General features: G+C 26.5%; 1 protein-coding gene across 1 annotated transcript; it reads left to right on the top strand.

Annotated features, from left to right (window-relative positions):
• The first annotated feature begins 11,446 nt into the window (after positions 1 to 11,446).
• On the top strand, positions 11,447 to 20,164 carry LOC113549720 (mediator of RNA polymerase II transcription subunit 15-like). The gene is made up of 9 exons (XM_026951162.1): positions 11,447 to 11,943; positions 14,771 to 14,961; positions 15,805 to 15,945; positions 17,006 to 17,078; positions 17,161 to 17,324; positions 17,409 to 17,520; positions 18,461 to 18,675; positions 19,579 to 19,747; positions 20,019 to 20,164. The coding sequence occupies exons 1-9, from the start codon at positions 11,922 to 11,924 to the stop codon at positions 20,108 to 20,110; spliced, it is 1,179 nt and encodes a 392-aa protein (XP_026806963.1). The 5' UTR covers positions 11,447 to 11,921; the 3' UTR covers positions 20,111 to 20,164.
• Positions 20,165 to 21,970: the final 1,806 nt, after the last annotated feature.

Raw genomic sequence — 21,970 nt, 5'->3', positions numbered from 1 at the left:
ACTATATATGTGTCAAAAAAGTATTATAATTGATTATAAGATACTCATATTTAAATCATATAGATTCACATTTACTATAATATAATTAATATATTAACGTCAAGAATAAAATGTAAAGGATTATTTTTATAACTGTGTTCGACATGCATGGTCACCTCCTACGCCTCAATGTACCCGAATTGCCTGTACTCTGCGCCGGCCAACCAATATAATATAATAATATTAATAATATAATATTTGTATTAAAATAATATATCGGAAATAACTATTTGCATTCCATACAGAAAACATTATATTTATAGTTGCGCGTTTAATAATAAAAACCAGTGATGAATTTTTGAATCAGATTATTCATATTTTTATTTTAAATTAAAAAACTGTGTCTTTTAATAATCCACATGATGGGTAGTTTGCTTAAAGTAAGTCATTATAAAAATATTAAATTATTATATATTATTAATAAAAAAATTAGATTTGATAAAAAAAATCAAGGATAGGTAGAAAATTACTTTAAAACTAAAAATGTCAATGAATAATGCACATTCTTTTTACATTATTGAATTCACTTCAGTAATTCGTTTTAAAAAAATATTATTTATTTTCCTAAAATTAATTTTTTAGCATATGCAATATAAAAACATTAAGGATATAGCCTCACTATGGTTTGATGTGTAATCTAATTAAATCAAACATCACTATTCTTAATCTCTCAACAGATATAATTTATTTAAATATATTATAATAATATAACGTAGATCATCTATAAATGTATTCGAAAAAAATATAATTAAAATATGTAAATCAATTATATATTTTAGATTAAAATACCAAAAGATTTTTTTTTTTCATTTCTTGGCCCGTTAATCTTAAGTAGACCAAAATGTCAAGATAATTTATCGAATAAAAATATTTTTTTTCGTCGACAGATTTATTATTCGTAATTTGTGTTTTTTGTTTTAAAATCCAGTTTATTATTAATTAGTCTTTCTCTCCGTATTCCATAGCGATTAAATATCTAATAATAATAATAACAGAATGGCATAATAATATTATACGGTCGCATCGTAACACACATATATCAATTTAAAGCCTGTCGATGTCGGTGGCGTTTTGGGACCGCGGGACATGGCGTATTATAGCATAGTATAATATTATATATCCGATTTCGCGCGCGCTCGAGCCCGCCTACTGCAACAGCTGGGAACGACGCAAAGACGCGAACAATAAATCTTGATATTGTAATAATAATAATAATAATAATGATAATAATGATAACATGTATAAAGTCAAATTTCAATATAGAATGGTGTATTGTTGTAATACAATATTATTATAATTATAGAATGTACAAAAAATATCGAATCTTCAAAATAAAAATTGTAATATTATAATAGTATAATACATATTGTTATAATTAAATAGGTACTATTATTGTATTTTAATTAATTTTAACAAAAAATTATGAAAAAAAATGATTTATGTAAATATATCTACACAAACATTGGAATTTATAGACAATTTGTCTGTAAAATAACTTAAATCCCTATATTCAATGGTGTCGTGTGTTCTTATTAAATAATAATAATAATAACAGTGAATATACCTTGCTACGCGCATAATAATGATAATTCTCCAAAAACACTTGAAACATTCGTGGAAATTATTAACTATCGACTACTAGAAAGAAAGCATAGAGCTTATATAATTTTAAGCCATTAGAAGTCAAAATTTTTATTAAATTTAAATAATAAAAATTATTTTTTTTTATTATTAATTTAATCTAACTATTATTATATTTTTACATTCTGTGGTAATTAAAAATAATATTGCGCGTAAGTGCACAACGCATACAATCACAATGCATATACCAAGTTAATGACATACTCCACCCGCTGATAGATTATATACAATCTCAGAGGTGGTACCCCAATGATATTGTAATACCTATAAGATCTTCTACAACATACGTCATGGATTTATACGTATACTCATTGCGCACCATATCCATGTAATATTGTAATACACACCGTGGTGTATAATATACATACGCAACTTTACCCACATAATAATATTATAATAAGGCACACATGCGATTTGGTGGTGTTGTATATCAAGTTTTCCCAAAGGCATCTTCTTAACCCGAGTATCGCACTCTCGCAGTGGACCATAACAATGAAAATGCGCTTTGCATATATTATACGCATATACATGGACACACATACGTGTATTATACAACGTGTTTCTTTTAAAGGCAACCTGTCATTTTGTCGAATTAAATATTGGCGTTATGTTAATATTAAATAAGTTAGAAACTCGCTTTTTAAAAAAGTAAAATAATACATTTTTTTAATATTTGTAGAGTACTTTTCATAGTAATATAAACTTAAAATACTCTATCAAAATTAAAAAAACTTAATATTTAGTTACCTACCTTATACCTATCTACATATAATATTCCACTGTTTAACAAAGGGTTTATCTTTGATTACGTTAAGCTTGAACTATCAGAGTGATGTAATTGAATAAATTTCTGGAGTCTAATCAGGAAGGGAAAACTAAATCAAATCAAATTTCAATTGTAAGATTTATAATTTTAAACATTTTTTATATAAAAGTAAAATAAAAATATTTTTTCTTAAGTTTTGTTTCAACGCACGTAAAATCTCGGAATGTATTCACATGGACCGTTGGATTTCGGAATGTATATGTTCGGACCATATTTACACGGACAGTAAGACCTCGGACAGTATATGCCCGGACCGTATTTTTGCGGAAAAAATATTTATCTAGAACGTATAGTTTCGGACTGTATAAATCCAAAAATTATTATTTGTGAACTGGATTATCGCAGATTGTATAAACTTGGAATTTAAAAAAAAATCGTATTGTATTCACATGGACTGTATATTCCTGGACTGTATACTCCTGGACCGTATTGCACAGGAAAACAATTATACGCATTGACAGTAGTGACATCTAGTTACAATGGTATACAACTTCTTATAAAATCGAGATGTTGATAGTAAAATAAACTTTTGAAAATTTTTGAATTATTATGTAGTATTTAAAGTATATTAATTCTTAAACTAGTTATAACTTAAGTTTAAGTAAAATATATATATATATATATACATACTTGTCTGAAATATTCTTTATTACATTTATATATATAAATATAATATATAAATTAAATCTTAAATATATTTAGAAAAATACTTTTCATTTCACAGGAATACAATTTTAATTCAATTGGAAAGTCTGAAATACAAAAGGGAAGCCAATTATAAGTCTACAAAATGTATGCCCCTTAGAAAAATTTACGATAAAATTGGTAAATTTTAATTAAAATTAAATGTATTGTATAGATACCTATTGAACTTTTTTCACAATATTATGTAAAAAAGACAAGAAAAAAATAAAATAAAGCATTAGTGTTTAATCCCTTTATTAATAAAAATAACAATTAATATTTATAATTTGATATTCCTTGTTTAAGTATAGAAATAATTAATAAAGTCTAACAAATAAAACACATCTTATCGGTCCTTATCATTTTATAAAAATCCTGATTTGTATTATAATTTTAATAGCTTGATTAAAAATATAAAAACACATAAATAAAATGGTCACTCAACTTTTTAAACGTAAAAAAATGTAAATCACAAAATTTTTTTGTAAATTTACGAGACTCGCGTCACAATAAAATAGATGAAAGTATAAGTGTAGTAAATGAAGTAATATTCATAAAATAATAAAATATGCATACCTATGTAATTTGTCAAAAAGGTAAAATAGTATAAAATTAAATTATAAAACAAAAATGTATATTTTATATTATGTAGATAAAGATATCAAGATATGTAGGTATTGTAATTTGTAACATAAAAAATAGTATAAAATAATAAAAAAAATTTATAAATATAACATGAATAAATACAATAATTATAACTATACTTAGACACATCTAAAATTACGCGCTCTAGTATAAAATACTCTATTTGTACCAGGTGAACTATCATTATTAGTACAATTTTTATTATTTTTATATACTATGATTATTATGTACTTATTTACCTCCTCTATTTCACGGATCTGTATTACAATCATGTATACCTTACTATAATAATATGTGAGGCCGCAGGGCCATCCCGAAAGACAAATAATGGGAGGGGGGGACTTTATTAATTTTGCTACTACATTTTTTTTATGTATAGGACCTTCGGAAATTTTCTTCGACTTATGGTTTATTGCGTTAAAATTATGTGATATAATGTGTTTAGAGTAAAAATCATTTTTTTTTAATATCTTCATAATTCACAAAATAACATAAAAATCGTATTGCTAGATACGTGTTTTTGATAAATTATATAAAAATTAACAATATGTACAGAAATATCGCCGGCATTACGAGCAGATACCACTATACGAATTCCAAAAAAATGGCAGCAATTAATGATGGATTGACTATTTTCAGTTTTTACAGTCGGATTACGTATAAAAAAAAAATATATAATTATTTGAAAAATGATTGTAATTTTAAATTATTACGAAATTTAAACTACTTTTATCCGACTATTTTAGATTAGTTGGATATTATGATGATTTTGCCGACTACTCTTTTCTACTACTTTTTTTTTTTTATTATTAAAAGAAAAAAATATATACAATCTGTATTACACTATACAATAAGTAATATAGTTAATCAATTTACAAAACTGGACGGCTTGTTGGAAAGGGGTGTCCAAACAACACTACTTCAATTCTAGACTTTTATTATTAATTTTTTTTTTTTTATTTTTTATTATTGGTTGAGGAGGTCCCTGGGCCAATTTCGCTTTAGACGACGTAGTGGGTTATCGGGGAAAGTGAGGGAGGAGAGATTGGAAATGGGTGGATTAGGATAGTTGACTGTGTTATTGTAAAATAATTTATAGTAGTGGGAGGCTAGGGTATTTATGTTTGGAATTTTGAGGTCAGAGTGATATGTGAGGTTGCTGAGGTACCAGGGGTCGTTGGTGAGGAAGCGAAGGCAAATTGATAGGAAGGATTAGAATTTTTGAATGTTGGATTTTTTGAAGGTACCCCATAGCTGTATTCCGTAAGTCATTGAAGGGCGGAGAATTTGTTTATAGATTCCGAGTTTTGTGTTTCCATAAAACTCATGGTTGGTCATGGAGTGTTTCCATGAGTGAGAAATGTGGGAGAGACGAAGGATTGAATTAAAGATGAAGGTTAAGAGAAGAATGGCTTTCTTGGGCAATTGTTTTATTATTTGATTTGTTATTAGGTCGTGACCTGGTGATTTATTGTTTGATAATTTATTGATAATAAATTGAACTTCGCTGGGGAGGTTTGTTTTGTGGGTAAGGATATAGGAAGGCAGTTGGTTAGAGATTTTTCAATATAGGATGTGTGATCGATGTTGTTTACGTCGGGGTGAAGAGTGAAATTATTTTCTAGAAGAGAGGCAAACAAGTTTGATTTTTCTAAGTTGGTCTTAGCAAGGGATCTGTCAGGATATCTAATTGGTGGTATTGAATTTTTTTATTTAGAATTCTTTTAGTAGCTTTTCAAATAGAATTGTTTGAGTTGGTTAAGGAGTGTATATATTGTTAGTACGTTTCTGTGTTGTGAATGCGTAGGTTTTTAAGAGAGCAGGAAATGTTGTTATAGCGACTTTTGTCACTGGGGAGGTGATTATGGTGCCAGCGGTTTTTCAACAAGCAGTTTTGAGAGGTGTTCAGGGAGAAAATTTTTGTTGGGATTGGTAGGCAAGGAAGTTGATGAGTCAAGGGCAGCCTTTTTTATTAACGTGGTGAGGGTCAAGACAGCTCAGTCTATCTCTTCGGTTAGGTTATATTTATAGTTTGAATTTTTTTTAATAAAAATGAATAATCATGAAAAAGTTCAATTACTATTAATCTATAGAAAATTTAACAGAAATGCACGAGAGGAACAAGAATGTACGCCCAGCAATACCCAGATAGGTACCATCACTACCATCTCCATTTTACTCAGGGCCGTATTTTTCGAGCGGTATTGTACATAATTTTAGATAAAATTCTTTTTTATAATTTTGAATTCTATTTTTAACTTTAACATAGCTTATATTTAATAATAACTACGGGAATTAATTTTTAAAATTATTATCATCACTTAGCTTAATGTTATAACGTTATATATTTTATGTCTTAAGGATTTTGTAATATTTGTATACTAAAAATATTCCTTTAATGTGCATTGATTATTGAATATGTTGAAATTGAAGCCTGAGTGAACTTAGATATTGAAGTATTTAACACAAATGATAACACGACTTTATGATTATAATAACAGTATAATATAAATGTAACATACAACTAGATATAGACACACGTCGTACAACGTACCGTGTCAATGAGTATCCGAGAGTGACCCAGAGAGAGTGAGTCTTATACACAAGATGTGCCCTATATATACGCGTCATTGACGTCACATAATCATACCTATGTATGTGCGTGATATTAATAAGTATTGCTTCACATTACAATAGAAAGTTAAACAATGATATATAATATATTGATACGTACACTCGTGTGCTTACAATGTATGCATACTAATATTAATTGTATATTTCAACAGAATAGTTAGTTCTTAATCGTCTTAATCTATCGTAAATAGTCTACTATTGCCCTATATCAGTGGTCTTCCACTGTTTTGGACTCGTGACCCCCTTTTTTAGGCCTAAATTTTTCGCGACTCACGTAAACTTTGTAAAAAAGCTAAAATTGCTTACTGCTTTGCGGTAGTACTATTAAAACTGAATACAATACAAAATTTTTTAAACTGTATTTTCATTTATTAATTTTCTAAGTTTAATAATTAAAAAATGATTTGTTTACCTTATATAATTTTATAAATGTTATGTTTATTTTAAAAAGAAGACTTATCGCGACCCAAAAATGGGTCGCAAACAACCAGTTGAAGACCACTGCCCTATATTTCCCTTATATAAAACTTAATAATATATTATATTTTTATATATATTGTAGTAAAAATACTCTGGCTATCATCACCCATACTGGCCATTCGATAACGGAAATTATAAACAATGAACGCGTTGCTTATAAATAACAAGGTAAACTATTGACAAAATCATACTCACTATAACTGTTTATTATTGATAGCATAATTGTTAATTGTGAATATTTTCTAAAATCATGATTCTAACATTGTGTTTTTTTGCAATGCCGTATTTAATAGCTGCGAAGAAAAAACTGTTTTCCATTGAAAAAATGGAAAAACCAAAAACAAAAGATGGAGAAAAAGTATCTGGTAAATAATATTTATTAAAGTATATTAGTAATATCGGGGTTTAATTCGAATATTTTATAAAAAAAAAAATGTAGGTAATGGTTTATAAAAATATGCAAAAATCTTTTTAACCTCTGTAAGTTTCTACCCTTGACATAAAATTGGTATTTTTTTTTATTTAAAAACAATATGTTATTATAATTGTTTTAATAACTCATAAACTATTCGCCCTAAATTCGATTTTTATGTACCAAAATTCTTCTGCTTTAGAATAAAAAATTAAAACTCTATGTTGTCATTCAAAAAAGTGAAACACTTAATAAAAATTAAAGATAAAAAATATTTAAAAATATAATTTTTTAATAAAATCGTTGATTTTTTAACAACTTGAAAGCATGGAAAAAAATGTTTTCAAAAAAACGAATACTTTTTGAAATAATTAGCATATACCTACTTGCACGATGCACCCCTTTGATAAAATTCCTGACGGCACCTATGACCTTAGGTATAAATCACAAAAATTTTACGAATTTTCAACTTCAAATTTCCTTGCAAATTTTCGCGATTTTGATATATAAACATTTGAACTTTAAATACTTATAAACAAAAATTACTATAATATACTAAAAGGTGGCCCATTTATATTGATAAACATAAGATTTGTTATATTTTTTATTGTCAATTTAGATCTTAGATCTGAACATATTATGTTCATTAAACATTAAATTAAATCCCCGTTCAAATTAGTATATTTAATTCCTGTATTTCTTCATTAATTGTATTATTATGAATAAAGTTTCTCATTCGTTCATCCTTGTACTAGTACAGAAGTATTTAATAAAAATCTACGGCCCAATTGTTGTATTTCATTTTCCCCGTGTCTTATATGTACCATATTGCCGTCATCATAACTTATAATATAAATTTAATTTTAAATATTTGCTTTATTAAATTAAATATAATAAATGACAAGCAAATTGTATTATCACTTATCAATATCTACTACCTGCCTAATCTATTATGTTTACGTAGTATTCAATGTTTATAGTTTATTAATGACTTCTGATGATAAATAAATAAACCATGAGTAATTTAAGAAGTTATGACGTTTGGACAATTTAAAATTTTCCTATTTCTTATAATTTTATTTTTAATCATAATTAATTATTCTGACACACCAATTCTCTTGGAATTACGAGAATAAAAAAAAATCAGAAATGTTCAAATTATATAAATATTATTAATAAATCGTGGTAATATGGTTATCATCCAAAAGGCTACGACCATATACCTGCGTATTTGTTTTATTTTCTTTCCTATACGCATTTAAGATTATTAGCGTTTTGGGTATACGCCGTATACCCGCGTATACCCTCCACTACACCACTGCTTATATACGAATTAGGAATGATTTCTAATTGATTACAAATGTTTTGCATGAGACAAGTACACACTTGCCTACCCATTGATAAGTAAAATCGAACATCAAGATTTGTTTATAATTGACTAGAGCTTGTAAGTTCATAAAATTGAATACCAATGTTGTTAAGTTGTATTATACTACTAAATACTAAATAACATGCATCTTTTTTTAAGGCAAAAAATTAAGTAGGTACTTATCATGTAATTTTATTTAGTATAAAATGCATATTTCGGATAATTGACATATTGCGTGTTTTTATGAAAGCTGAAATAGAGTATTTATCATACAAAAATGGACACACTACTTTATCAAGCTATACAAATTGTAGTATAGTTAACAAGGTCTAAATCCTATAGAAATCTTTAATCTGATGGTTAGCAATCAAATGATGATTAAAAATAAATCATACCTTCTATCGTTAAGGGATATTATGAAATTCTTCTTAAAAAGGTTGAAAATCGGACACTTCGTTGTGGTTATATAAAAATAACAATTTATTAACATTTAAAACTAGTTAGGTTCCTTGTTAACATATGTGTATTATTAATCTAGCAATTTATTGGGTTTAAAAGTTAACATGCATAATCCAAAAAATTAGGTACCTACATCATGTTACCGTTACTTTATAGTCATGTCGACCAGAGTGGTTGGTGGTCGCAAGCTCCTGCGTTTTCAAGAAATCGACTTCTCCTTGGCGGCAGAGACACTTTTAGACACTTTTGACTTTTTCGGCCATACCTTATCTTACCTTATCTTTGGCGGCACATAAGCACATTAGAAAGTCAAACATCTTACGCTTCATTGTCACAAATACGTATCAGTTTCTAATTTTCTACGTGACCTTTTTAAGACTCAGTTTAATTTTATGAAAATGTTAGTGTTATCTTTTAAGTTTATTAGAAATGGTTAAAATAATTCTAACATCATACACTCACAGATATTTAAGTTTATTCGTAAGAGCAGTATGTACCTAATATGTAAAAAAAATCTATTTTTATATTAATAGTTCAAATTTGTTAAGTAAACGATTCCCCAATTTGTTAAATAGTTAATTATAAATATGCTAAGAAATATTATCTGAGAGGTAAACAATCACCCGTTGCCTTCCAAAAATGTTTTGTTTTGATCAATTGATTAAATAATTTAATATCTATAAAAATACTTAGTTAATAGTTATGCAGATACAGATAATACACTACTGATAATTCGATACAATATTGATATCGTGTATATTTTCTGAATAATTTCGATATCCATATTTAAAAATAATTTTTGAAAATATCGCTAGAAACAATAAAGTTGACGGATATTCACTTTTATTACTTTAATCAACTAGATAATAAATTATAGCATAATTCTTTATAAATAAATAAATAAATAAATACTCAATGAATACTTTTCAGTTAATACAAAATAATTTATAATTGATAATTAATTTACACTCATAATATATTAATATAATATGTATTCTATACTTTTAATATGCTTTTAATAAACTAAATTATATAAAATGTACTTGCTGTAATTATGTAAAAATTTAAATCGATAACGGTATTTTTCAGATATTGCGATACGATATCGGAAAAATAAATACGATATTGATTATTAAAAATATATCGCTGGCCAACACTATTTGTTACATACATAACAAATTTTCACTATATTTATTTTTGTATTTTATTCAACGAACCGACTTAATCATATTTTGGTATTTTTGTATTAATTTAACATGTTTTCTTCCATGTTCGCGTTTACTAGATATACGTAAATATATAATAAGTAATTACTAATTTTACTATGATTAGACTTTTTTATTGCCTGTTATTGCCAGTCGCTAATTTTCCGGGACGCCAAGCTGAATGCTATTCCAAAATTTAACGCTCTTATATTATTAAAATATTGAAAAATACATTTTAAATTCAAATACGTGTACATTTTTTAATATACCTACCTATCTACGGATGCTCGATTTTTTCAAATTGATTTCAACAAATTTCATATCATACATAAACATTTATAAAAATAATTTATTACGACTAAAGGGTGAATATGCACTACATTGGCTACAACTTATTAAATATTGAAAAGAAAGTCGTTTTTCATCCGGTAGAGTTTAAAAATTCATATAACTTAGTGCATTACTAGTTTATGGTTTTTGAAAACGAGTGAATATTATTATTATTATTATAATATATAGATATTAATAAACAGTAAAGATTCAACGAACAAATTGAAATTTTAAAATAATAATTTATTATTATTCATCGCAGCAACAACGATGACGTATTGACGTGATAACACAGCGCACAAGAACGTGGTGCATTATATATTTATTCGTGATATCACCTCAAGCAGCATTGTCCTGTGATTGGTGGTATAAAACCAACGATTATCACAAGACGAATAACAAACACGGTATCACACGCGGTAAATGATAATATAAGATAACGCGCGGTTCACCCTTAAAAATCGTATTTTGTTGCATGCCCGCGCATGACGTCACGCATTGTCCATGACGTCTCGGTAACATAGAGGTGTAGACAAGATAATGTTATCTGAGCACTGTCTTGAATGGCATTACGTCACAACATGAGGTTACGGTATTTCCCAAAAACTAAACGCAGTGTATTATAATCGGTGTGATCACCGTGAAGTGTCACTACTATCGCACCACACGCTGCTTATGCTTACGGTTACGCGCGGTAAAAGGCGAAAATACCAATAGTAACCAAACGTGGTTTCTCGTAGTACGGGAGGTTGTTGATCAATGTTTATTTTTATTTTTTTGTTTACACACCATGGTCATGGTTTATTTTTCATAGTGCATATTTATAAATTTACATTATAGTGCCTATACACACGTTAAACTGCTATAGTGTTGCAGTAATACGTACTATACACACATAGTACAGGCGAATAGTAATAGCAGTGATATAGACGGTAGTATGCTACTAACTATTGTCACTATCAGAGTTTGGAATTCTGGAGTCCTGTCCGCTCAATAAGTGGATGAGGTCTGCTGTTACGATTCAACATACACGAGTACTCAAGACGCTTACGGTCGGTTCGTAGCTCATCTATAGTGCAAGTATATATTGTTCAATCCGGCCTAGACCTCGGCGTTCGCAATCTTCAGTGACGAGGGCTCTACTCAGACAACTCGCAAGATCGTCGTTTATAATATCGTCGTTGCGGAAAATAGGCCATGTATAACACTAGAAGTTCAAGTATGGAAAATCGATTTTTCTTACGTATTTTTATTGTTTGACCCTAGATACAGACGCCACTCCCGTGTAATGTCGTGACCACATAAAATCTACAACTAAAGCGATTTTTTTTCTGTTGTAATCACTTCAATATTGTTGGTTCTATTCAGTGTAATTGCTTGGGATCTTTAGTTCATGTACTATTTAAAGCTTAAATTTGCTGAAACATGTAATAAAAATAATAAATTATCTATGTAATAATAACTCCTAAGTATAAATAAAATTTGAAGTTCACAAATTTATAAAAGATTTTTTTTTTTTTGATAATATTCTATTTTATTAATATCATTATTGCATAATATAATGTAGGTACCTAATTTTTTGGATTATGCATGTTAACTTTTAAACCCAATAAATTGCTAGATTAATAATACACATATGTTAACAAGGAACCTAACTAGTTTTAAATGTTAATAAATTGTTATTTTTATATAACCACAACGAAGTGTCCGATTTTCAACCTTTTTAAGAAGAATTTCATAATATCCCTTAACGATAGAAGGTATGATTTATTTTTAATCATCATTTGATTGCTAACCATCAGATTAAAGATTTCTATAGGATTTAGACCTTGTTAACTATACTACAATTTGTATAGCTTGATAAAGTAGTGTGTCCATTTTTGTATGATAAATACTCTATTTCAGCTTTCATAAAAACACGCAATATGTCAATTATCCGAAATATGCATTTTATACTAAATAAAATTACATGATAAGTACCTACTTAATTTTTTGCCTTAAAAAAAGATGCATGTTATTTAGTATTTAGTAGTATAATACAACTTAACAATATTGGTATTCAATTTTATGAACTTACAAGCTCTAGTCAATTATAAACAAATCTTGATGTTCGATTTTACTTATCAATGGGTAGGCAAGTGTGTACTTGTCTCATGCAAAACATTTGTAATCAATTAGAAATCATTCCTAATTCGTGTATAAGATTCTGAATACTGCGTTCAAAACACAATGTGTTGTGTTGAATTAAATACCTGCAAGTATTCAAATTATATATGATGTACCATTTACATATTGAATTTATGGACTACAATATTTTACTTATTTTAATTTGGATATATCTAGTTACATATATTATCATAAATGTGACCAATTATACTTGAATGATATTATTTAGTTGACGCATTAATTTATGTTGCTTTTGGAAGTAATACTTATTTGAATACACTTGTTACATTACACTTGTTTTTAGTCTTAAAAATAAAACATTTTTAAATTACAAATTTACCATAAAATATGTTTTGGAAAGTCAGAAACATTTGTCAAGTAGGGTAAGGTATAACTATGGTATAAATGTTATTTATGCACTGTCGTCTATTTAATACTATTGACCGATTCAAAATATGATTGTTCTAAACACTTAAAGTAGAAGACTAAAAAATCAATTGTTTAATAAATGTATTTAAACGATACGTACTTATAATTATTATAGGTATATTTAAAATAGTATACATTTTAACTTTTCTCAAATTAACTTTTTACTCAATAGAAGAAAACAAAATAATTATTCAAACTTCATAAATGGATAACTTCACTGTATTATAGTTTTTAAAACATTCAAATATAAAGTACCTTGGTTCTTTAATTAAAAAAAAATCATTAAATGTTATACTTTGATGGTAAAGGTAACTGCTTAATCAGTATGATTGCTAATAATTGAAATAATACCTAAATCTCATTATTTTTTTTTTTACAATTTTTGAATAATTTTATATGTTAACCATCAACCAATGACAAGTTTAATACTTTGTAGTATGAATTAATTTAATATTTTATTTTATAATTTCTATTACACAGTTTGTCATGACGATCAATTAAATATAAAACTATTCTTGTTTATTTTTTCAATATTGAATATTGAATATTCATAAATTATATTTATGGTAAAACAGAAGTAATTAACTTAATTAAAACAAATACTTAATTTTGACTTAATAAGTTATCAGTTTATCACTATCAACCGAAAATAGATTTCATTTTTCCTATGTTTACGCAATATGTTACACAATGCATCAATTTAATTCATTAAACAAAACCGGTATTGCGAAACAAAAAAACACAATGTAGTAACTATAATCTTAGAATAAAATCATATTACTATTTAGTATTTATCATGTAAGATAAGTTAATTATTAACTTAAAAATTATTGTTTATACAGTTATTGAAATTTATAATAGTAAATTATAAAGCTATTATTTTCTCCCAGTAACTTGATTAACACATTTTTTCTTGAGGAACTTAGAAATTAATAACTATAATGGTGAGTGCAAAACCAAATTTGTGGTTGGTGGATAATAGAAACATTTTATTTTAGTAAGGTATCAACACAATAGAGTTGGAATTTTTTGTCTTTAGTTGTATCATTAAATGAATACAACCGATAAGTATTATTAAAGTAAAAATGGTGAGTAAAATTATTTGTTTTTAAATAATGTGCCAACAGCTGTTGCTAGATAGTATGAAATCGGCTTATGGTAAGCTGTGTCACCAACTATGTTTGTTTGGTCACTACTATAGCCACCACTGCTATAGTCTAAGGCTCCGATTTATTATAATTTATAAGGTTGATTAAGTAAAATATGACAATTGTGTATTTACAGTTAAGTAAAATAAGTCAATACCTTAAAAATTGTTGGTACGCCTTATTTTATTTTTAAATTCTTATTTTATAATATGTATAGAAATTGGTAAATAATATACTTGTTTAATGATGATTTGATTTAATTTTAATACTTACTAATACACAATTATTTTTATTATTTTTTAGGTGGCAATAGTCACAGTAACCAGTATATCAGAAAGATTGAAACTTTCAGACAACAACAACCGCCACCACAACAACAACTACCACCACCACAACAACAACTACCACCACCACCACAACAACAACTACCACCACCGCCACCACCACAACAACAGCAAACTATGTCTCTTGGGGCGAATTGTATAACAACACCAGTAAGTTTGTTATTTTTAAAATTAGTTTCAATTATATCATCAATAATTGTCATTTAATATTAAGTATCTATATGTATTATTGATTTAGATACATACAATATTAATCTCTTAGTCTTTTTAATTTATATATAATAATATGTACTTTTTTAAATTAAAATGAGCCTATTTTTAATTAGTTTATACAATCTAAGTTTTAAAATAGGTAAATGGTCAAATATTTGATGTATAAGATTATTGTTTATGATGTCGGTATATAATAAATTTATTGAATGTATTTTTTTGCAATTTATATAAAAAAAATGGTTGCTACATTTTGACTTCTCTAAAATAAGTACTTCTAGTTATATATTTACTTTTTAAATAAGTATATAAAAAATAAATTATACCTTATGAAGTATATTCATACCAAATTTTACTTTCTGATAGAAATATTTAGAAAATAATTCAAAAGATAATTAGTTATCATTAACTTTAATAATATTGAGTATTTATAAGCTGCTTCTTTACTGTTTTTAAATACTTAAGTAACGTGAGTGATGTGTCCTCTTAATAATAATAAATGTTATGGCAGTCTCTGGAAGATTCGAGTACTCAACTAATTTATATAAATTGACTAACTTTATTTTTATTTATTCAACTTAAATATTCTTAGTAAATTTAATAGTCTAAAATTCTAAATGATTATTGAAATTGAAATTTATTATATTTTTATTAATATAATTGATACTCAGTTAACTGCTATCTTGGCTGGTATTTATTAGTTATAATTTTCTTTTCTAGCTTTAAAAATTACCTTTATGATAATAATATTAATATAGTAACTAAATTTTCTTTCATTTTTAGAAATCAGCTAGTCTAATGAAAAATCAACAACCTATGCCTTTACATGATTTACCATCACAATCACTTTGTCCCAATCCAGTGGCTGAATCTCCAATACCAAATACTTCAGCTACTCAATCATCTACAGTTCAAGATTATCAGGTACATAGTTATGTATTTTACATTTAACCTTTTCAATGAACACATATTCATATTTATATTTGTACATCAAATCACTATTATCTAGTTTTAAAAACTTATTAACAAATTTATTTGCCATTGCCTTGAGCAATATCTTTTATATTGAATACTAATTACATTTATGTATTAAAAACTCAAAGATTATTTAAATATGACACCAAACCATAATATATGTACATTAATTTAAAAACTAATTATTTACATTTAAAAAGAACATGTCTATGTATTCTGACAGATTTTATGTTTCCCGCATATATTATAAACTTATAGTACATCTATTTCAGAGTGGTTTCAGTCGTAGCGCAGATTTGATCAATCCATATCATTTTTGGATTAAAGATTGCAAATATTATTCCTGGGGTGTCTCGCATAAACGTGAGACAGCTAAGCTTAAAATTTGTTGCGGTGTTGTAAATTCAGTATGGTTGAAGCTATAACTTGTTGCCAATAATACTTATTATTTTTATATAAATATAAAATTCCCAGTATGATTAATATTGATATAATAAATTATTTGAAGGAAAACACATTTTGAGTATTCAATTAATGGTTATTAATCAACAAATTAATTCTATATTTTTTATTTAATTACCAATATTAAATTATTTTAAAATTTTGATGTATCCTGATTGGCAACTTGTAAACCCAACCATTAATTTGATGCCATATTTATTATATCATCTGACCAGTAGGATTCTGTAAATCAACACAAATGTTGTGTTTATTTACAGTCCAAGTCGGTGGTATTTTGTCATCATTTGTGATGGATGGTGTCATAGCTTTTTTTGTAATTACATAGACCTTGGCAGATCAAACACTGCCCTTTTATAACAACAATAATAATTATAATAATAATGGCAATGTTAGTTATAATACAGTTAAAATATTATTATTATTTTTATTATTTATGCTAAACTGTTTTGATGTATTATCTGCTAAAGTATATGTATCTTGCGCAAACTGAAAATACTTCTTCGCCACGTTTATAAAAATTGCTTATGTTGTCTCATTGGCTATATAGAATAAACAGATAAAACTTGAAGATGAAAAATCAATTAGTGAGAAGTCTGAAGTAAAATGGCCAATCAAACGTAGTATGTCAATGCTTTTTAAATTAAATTATTGTTATTTTTATTAATTGATTGTTTTAAATTTCATAATTTATTTTCATAATAGAGATTAGTAAGAAAGAACGGAAAAAGCGACTGAATGCTCGAATGCGTCGCTTAGTATCACCCAAAAGTCCATTGATGGTATTTTCTGAGTTGTTCAAAGATGTACCAATTCACTTACAAGAGCACCCACTTAATAATGTTATGAGTTATACTGCTACACTTGAGGTAAGATATAATTGAATTAAATAATTTGATTTTTTTCTTGTTAAATAATGTAATTATTAATAATTATATTTTAAAAATATGTAGATTGATGGTCAAATGTATTCTGGAAATCATGTTTCCAAGACTCAAGCTAAACAAAAGGCATGTGAAAACTTCTTGCGCATTATGTTAGCAAAAAAAATAAGTGAACGATCTGGTAAGTTAAAAGTATTGAATTAGTTAACTTTATCGGACTAAATGTATGCCTAAAACCTTCTCTGTGATGTCCTATTTAATTTTAAAAAAACTGCACGACGATTGAATAAGTCGTTTCGGAGTTTATCCCGAACACACAAACAAACGATATCATTTTATATATTAGTATAAATTAATTAAATAACTAATTCCATACTAACATTTTAGTATAAGCGAAACATTGTACAGTGCCGGCCCAAGATATTATGGCGCCCTTAAAAATATAGCTTGAATATATAAGAATTTATTATTATAAAGAAATGTAATTATTACACACTTATTATTTAAAAAATATTTTTTCTAAAACATAAGTTTTTACAATTTTTTGAGCACCTACAAATGCGCTTCCGGCGCTCCTATTCTGGAGACGCCGTGGGCGACCGCCCGGTTCTTCCGTCGCTCGTGCCTTGGGTCGCCACTAACATTATATATCTACGACTCGTCTCTTCAAGTGATTTTTTGCTAACTAAACAGACACGCTAGTATAATATATAACAATTTTAGTACCTAATATATAAACCTATGATAATAAAATTATTAAAAAAACATGGTATGGAAAGTATTTTACTTCTCGGAACAATTATTCATATCTACTCGCCGATAAAACACACACGAAAGAAAAAAGGTCAGTTTACAGGTAGCTGGAAACCCGCGGGCCGCCGTAATAATATATATATAGGTATACAATTTATACGTTTATTTTAATTATTAATAACTAATTATTTATTAATTTTATCGGACTAAATTAATGCTTATGTAATTCTCTGTGATGTCCTCTTTAATTTAAAAAAAACTACACGATTGAATAAGTCGTTTCGAAGTTTATCCCGAATATACAAACAAACGCTATCATTTTATATATTAGTATATATATATATATAAATACTGTCATATTTTATTAGAAAAAAAAGAAGAATCCTCGATGGATGTTGAGATGGAAATTGGAGAAAATAGTTCAGTATCAAAACCTAAAGGACCACCACAGGAAGATTTTCCATGGCCACATTTTGCTTCATTAGCTATGCATAACTTAATAAATCAATGGGAACTACAACCTGTTGTTACAAAAGCTAATTATGTACAAGAAGAACCAAATGTCATCAAATCACAACCTAAGGTGAATAATTATTATAATTGACTATTTACAATTTATTCTAAACTAACAGTAATTAATAAAAATTGATTGATTTTGAATTTGCTGGAATAGAAAGTATATAATATAGTTATGTTAAAATTAGGACTTTTATTGATTTTTTTAAAATTATTATAATTAGAATATTAATTAGTTATATCATTGGGTCTTCAATATTTGTAATACATACAGTTCTGAGAATTATTTTATTGTAATCTTTTTCCAGGGTATACATGGTATCTATAGCCTAATTGTTAAACTAAAACTATTAAGAAGGCATCACACCTGCATGTGTTGTTTCCGTCTTACAAGTGTGCAACATAGAAAATTTATGCTCAGAAGATAACGTTTAGCTCCATTAGATAAAAAATTATAGTGAATCAACCTATTATGAACTTGATGGTAAAAACATTATCTGTGTTTATATGTTAATTTTTTTACGATAGTTCAGTTTTTTAGCAAGTTATGTGTATATAATATAGCGTAAATTAAAAATGTTCAAAGCTCACTTAAAAACTAAATAATTATTCAAATCTAAAATTCAAACACAAAAATAATGTTCTTACCATCAGGTTCTATAATGGATTGATCGCACTCTAATTTTTTTAACTAACAGAGCTAAACATGATCTGCTATAAACAGTTGCGCAATTAAGATTGTGACAATTTATACGGGTGTATTTACCCGTGTACGGATTGAAAATTTAATAACTAATTTGCAGTATTTTTATAGATAAATTAAATTAAATTTCATCTCTTATCTTATTCCCTTTATTACTCGTGTAGTAAGAAATTTAACACTAATTCAATTTCATATTTTGTTACCTTGGCTTTTAAATGTATATATGCATTATATTATAATTTTTTAACCTAACCTCTTTTATTTTAGACTGGTGCTATGAGAAAGTTTCCTGAAAATCCGAGAAACTGTAATCCAATACAGTTAATAAATCAAATGAAGCCTGGTGTAAAATTTGTTGAAACTATAATTAGTTCAAAAACTCCATCACGTTTTCAAGTAAACTGTGTAATAGACGATGTTCCATTCACTGGACAAGGTAATATTTTTTGTAACATATTACATTGTATATTTTATTTGTAAATGATTTAAAAATTCCATTCAATGTAAACTCTCATATGATTTTTTTATATAATCATTTTATCATATATAACATAAATAAAAGCCTAATATTAGTTTTAATTTTATGTATTGACAAAATAGTGGTATTCAATTAAAAATGTATATAACAAATTTTGGTTGAATTAGTAGGTATTTATATATAAAAAAAAATTTCAATTAATGTACAACTATTAATTTATATTTTATAGGATCAACAAAAAAAGCAGCCAAAAAGGAATGCTGTATTCTAGCAATCAAACATTTTTGGCAATTTGATTTCCATGCCATAGAAAATAATTAACTCATTAAAAATTAAATTTGATATTTATAATAATATACGTTTGTGTACTAGATATTTTTATTAGTCAACTGTATTTATTTTATTTTATTATTGATTAGAATACTTATGAGGTTATTATTATATGGACATAGTATTAACTATTAATTTTTAATATTTATATTTTTTTTTTCATTGTAGTTATATGGAATTAAATAATATACTTAACGTATAATGGATTAGAATCACCCTAATCCTGAAGTTATTTATCTAAATCTATATAAAATAGATAGATTATTTGTATATATATAAATGTTTTGTCTATTAATATACTTTGAAAAACAAATTACATAAAATAATACAAATTATTCCAATATTAGAATCTATTTATTCGAATTAGAAATTTACCATTTTGTTGCTATCGTACACACGAGTATCAATTCCCTTGGCAATAATTGTCCTTGACAATTGAATGTTAAAATTGTATCTTAACATTTTTTAGAAATACTTAAGTGAGAAGTGACAGTTCTAGTAATAGAATTTTTCCTTAAGAAAATTGTTTGTGTTAGAAGAGATTGGTCAGGGTTGCTAACTTTCAGACATTATTTTATTCAGTGGCGCCCTTGATGACTGGGATACCGGAAAATTTCCCGGTGGGCCGCTGCTCGTATAAAATATATATTTATTAATATTACTATTCTGAAATTATAAATTAAAATATTACCTAATAAGTAATAATTATGTAATATTATTAAATATAAAAACCTAGATTTCTGATTATTTTAAAACGCGAGACCAGCCAGTCCGTGCTTGAGGACAACTTATTGTGACAAATTTAAAAATAGAATCTCAAATAGTAATTTATTTTAATTTGTTTTATATCAATAAATTAAAAATGTAAAAGCTAAATTATGTTTACTAAAGTATTTTATTATAATATATATATGTATATATAAAAGGCCGTTAAAATTATGATTTTCCCGGCCTGTTTTTTTCTCCCAGTCGCTACAAATTTTATCTGTAGTAGAAGTGGGTAAAAGGAAATTTTCTAGTACTCTGCTTAAAATCTCAAGGTGAGAAGAAATAATTTGGCTCATAATGATGAATTACAAAAATATTATATTTTTTTTATTAATTAGTAATTGGCTATTTAGTATTGTGCAGTTTATCAATATTTCACCTCTAGGCTCTAAGTAGCATATGTAATGTGTTATGGTATATTGAATAATTATAAATGTTTGTATTTTCCAAATTATATTTAGTATGTATATTTCTTAAGTAATATTGTTTTGATTTGATATCATTAAGTATACCAATAATCCTAAAATCTTTTAAACACATTATCTTAGAGTTTCTTTAATTGCTGAAAACTCACGTTTTATTATTGATTTATTATATTTCTGTTATATCACATTTATAAGTTTCACTTGCTCTTTAGGCAATATATAAAGATTACCTACTGAGTTTGATTTGAAGGATGGAAATGGACTAGGTACTTCCATTAAATATTCAGGTATTTTACTAAAGCACTACAATTTTTGAATGAAGGTTTATATTACAGTATTTTATTATGGATATTAAAATATAACTATTACTTATAATCAATTATAAATTTAAAGTTAACTTAGTACCTTTGAGTCTGTGCCCAGATAACAAAATAAAACTAATGCTATATCACCCATGTATAGAATTATTCAATTTTTTTCTAAATGTTTGAAAGAATTAAATAAGCACAAAGCTCGTTCTTGGCAGTTAGAGATTCAAAAGTAGCAAAATTACCAGAAGAATTCAAAATAGATAACAATAGAAAGATAGTACTTGGTCTGCGTTTTAATTATTTGCTAATATAAATCATTTTCACTCAGATATTTTATTATAAGTAGA

Source organism: Rhopalosiphum maidis, chromosome 1 (assembly GCF_003676215.2).
Source record: "Rhopalosiphum maidis isolate BTI-1 chromosome 1, ASM367621v3, whole genome shotgun sequence".
Taxonomy (NCBI): Eukaryota; Metazoa; Arthropoda; class Insecta; order Hemiptera; family Aphididae; genus Rhopalosiphum; species Rhopalosiphum maidis.
Note: the sequence above shows the minus strand (reverse complement) of the source record. Positions and strands in the feature narration are given on the sequence as shown.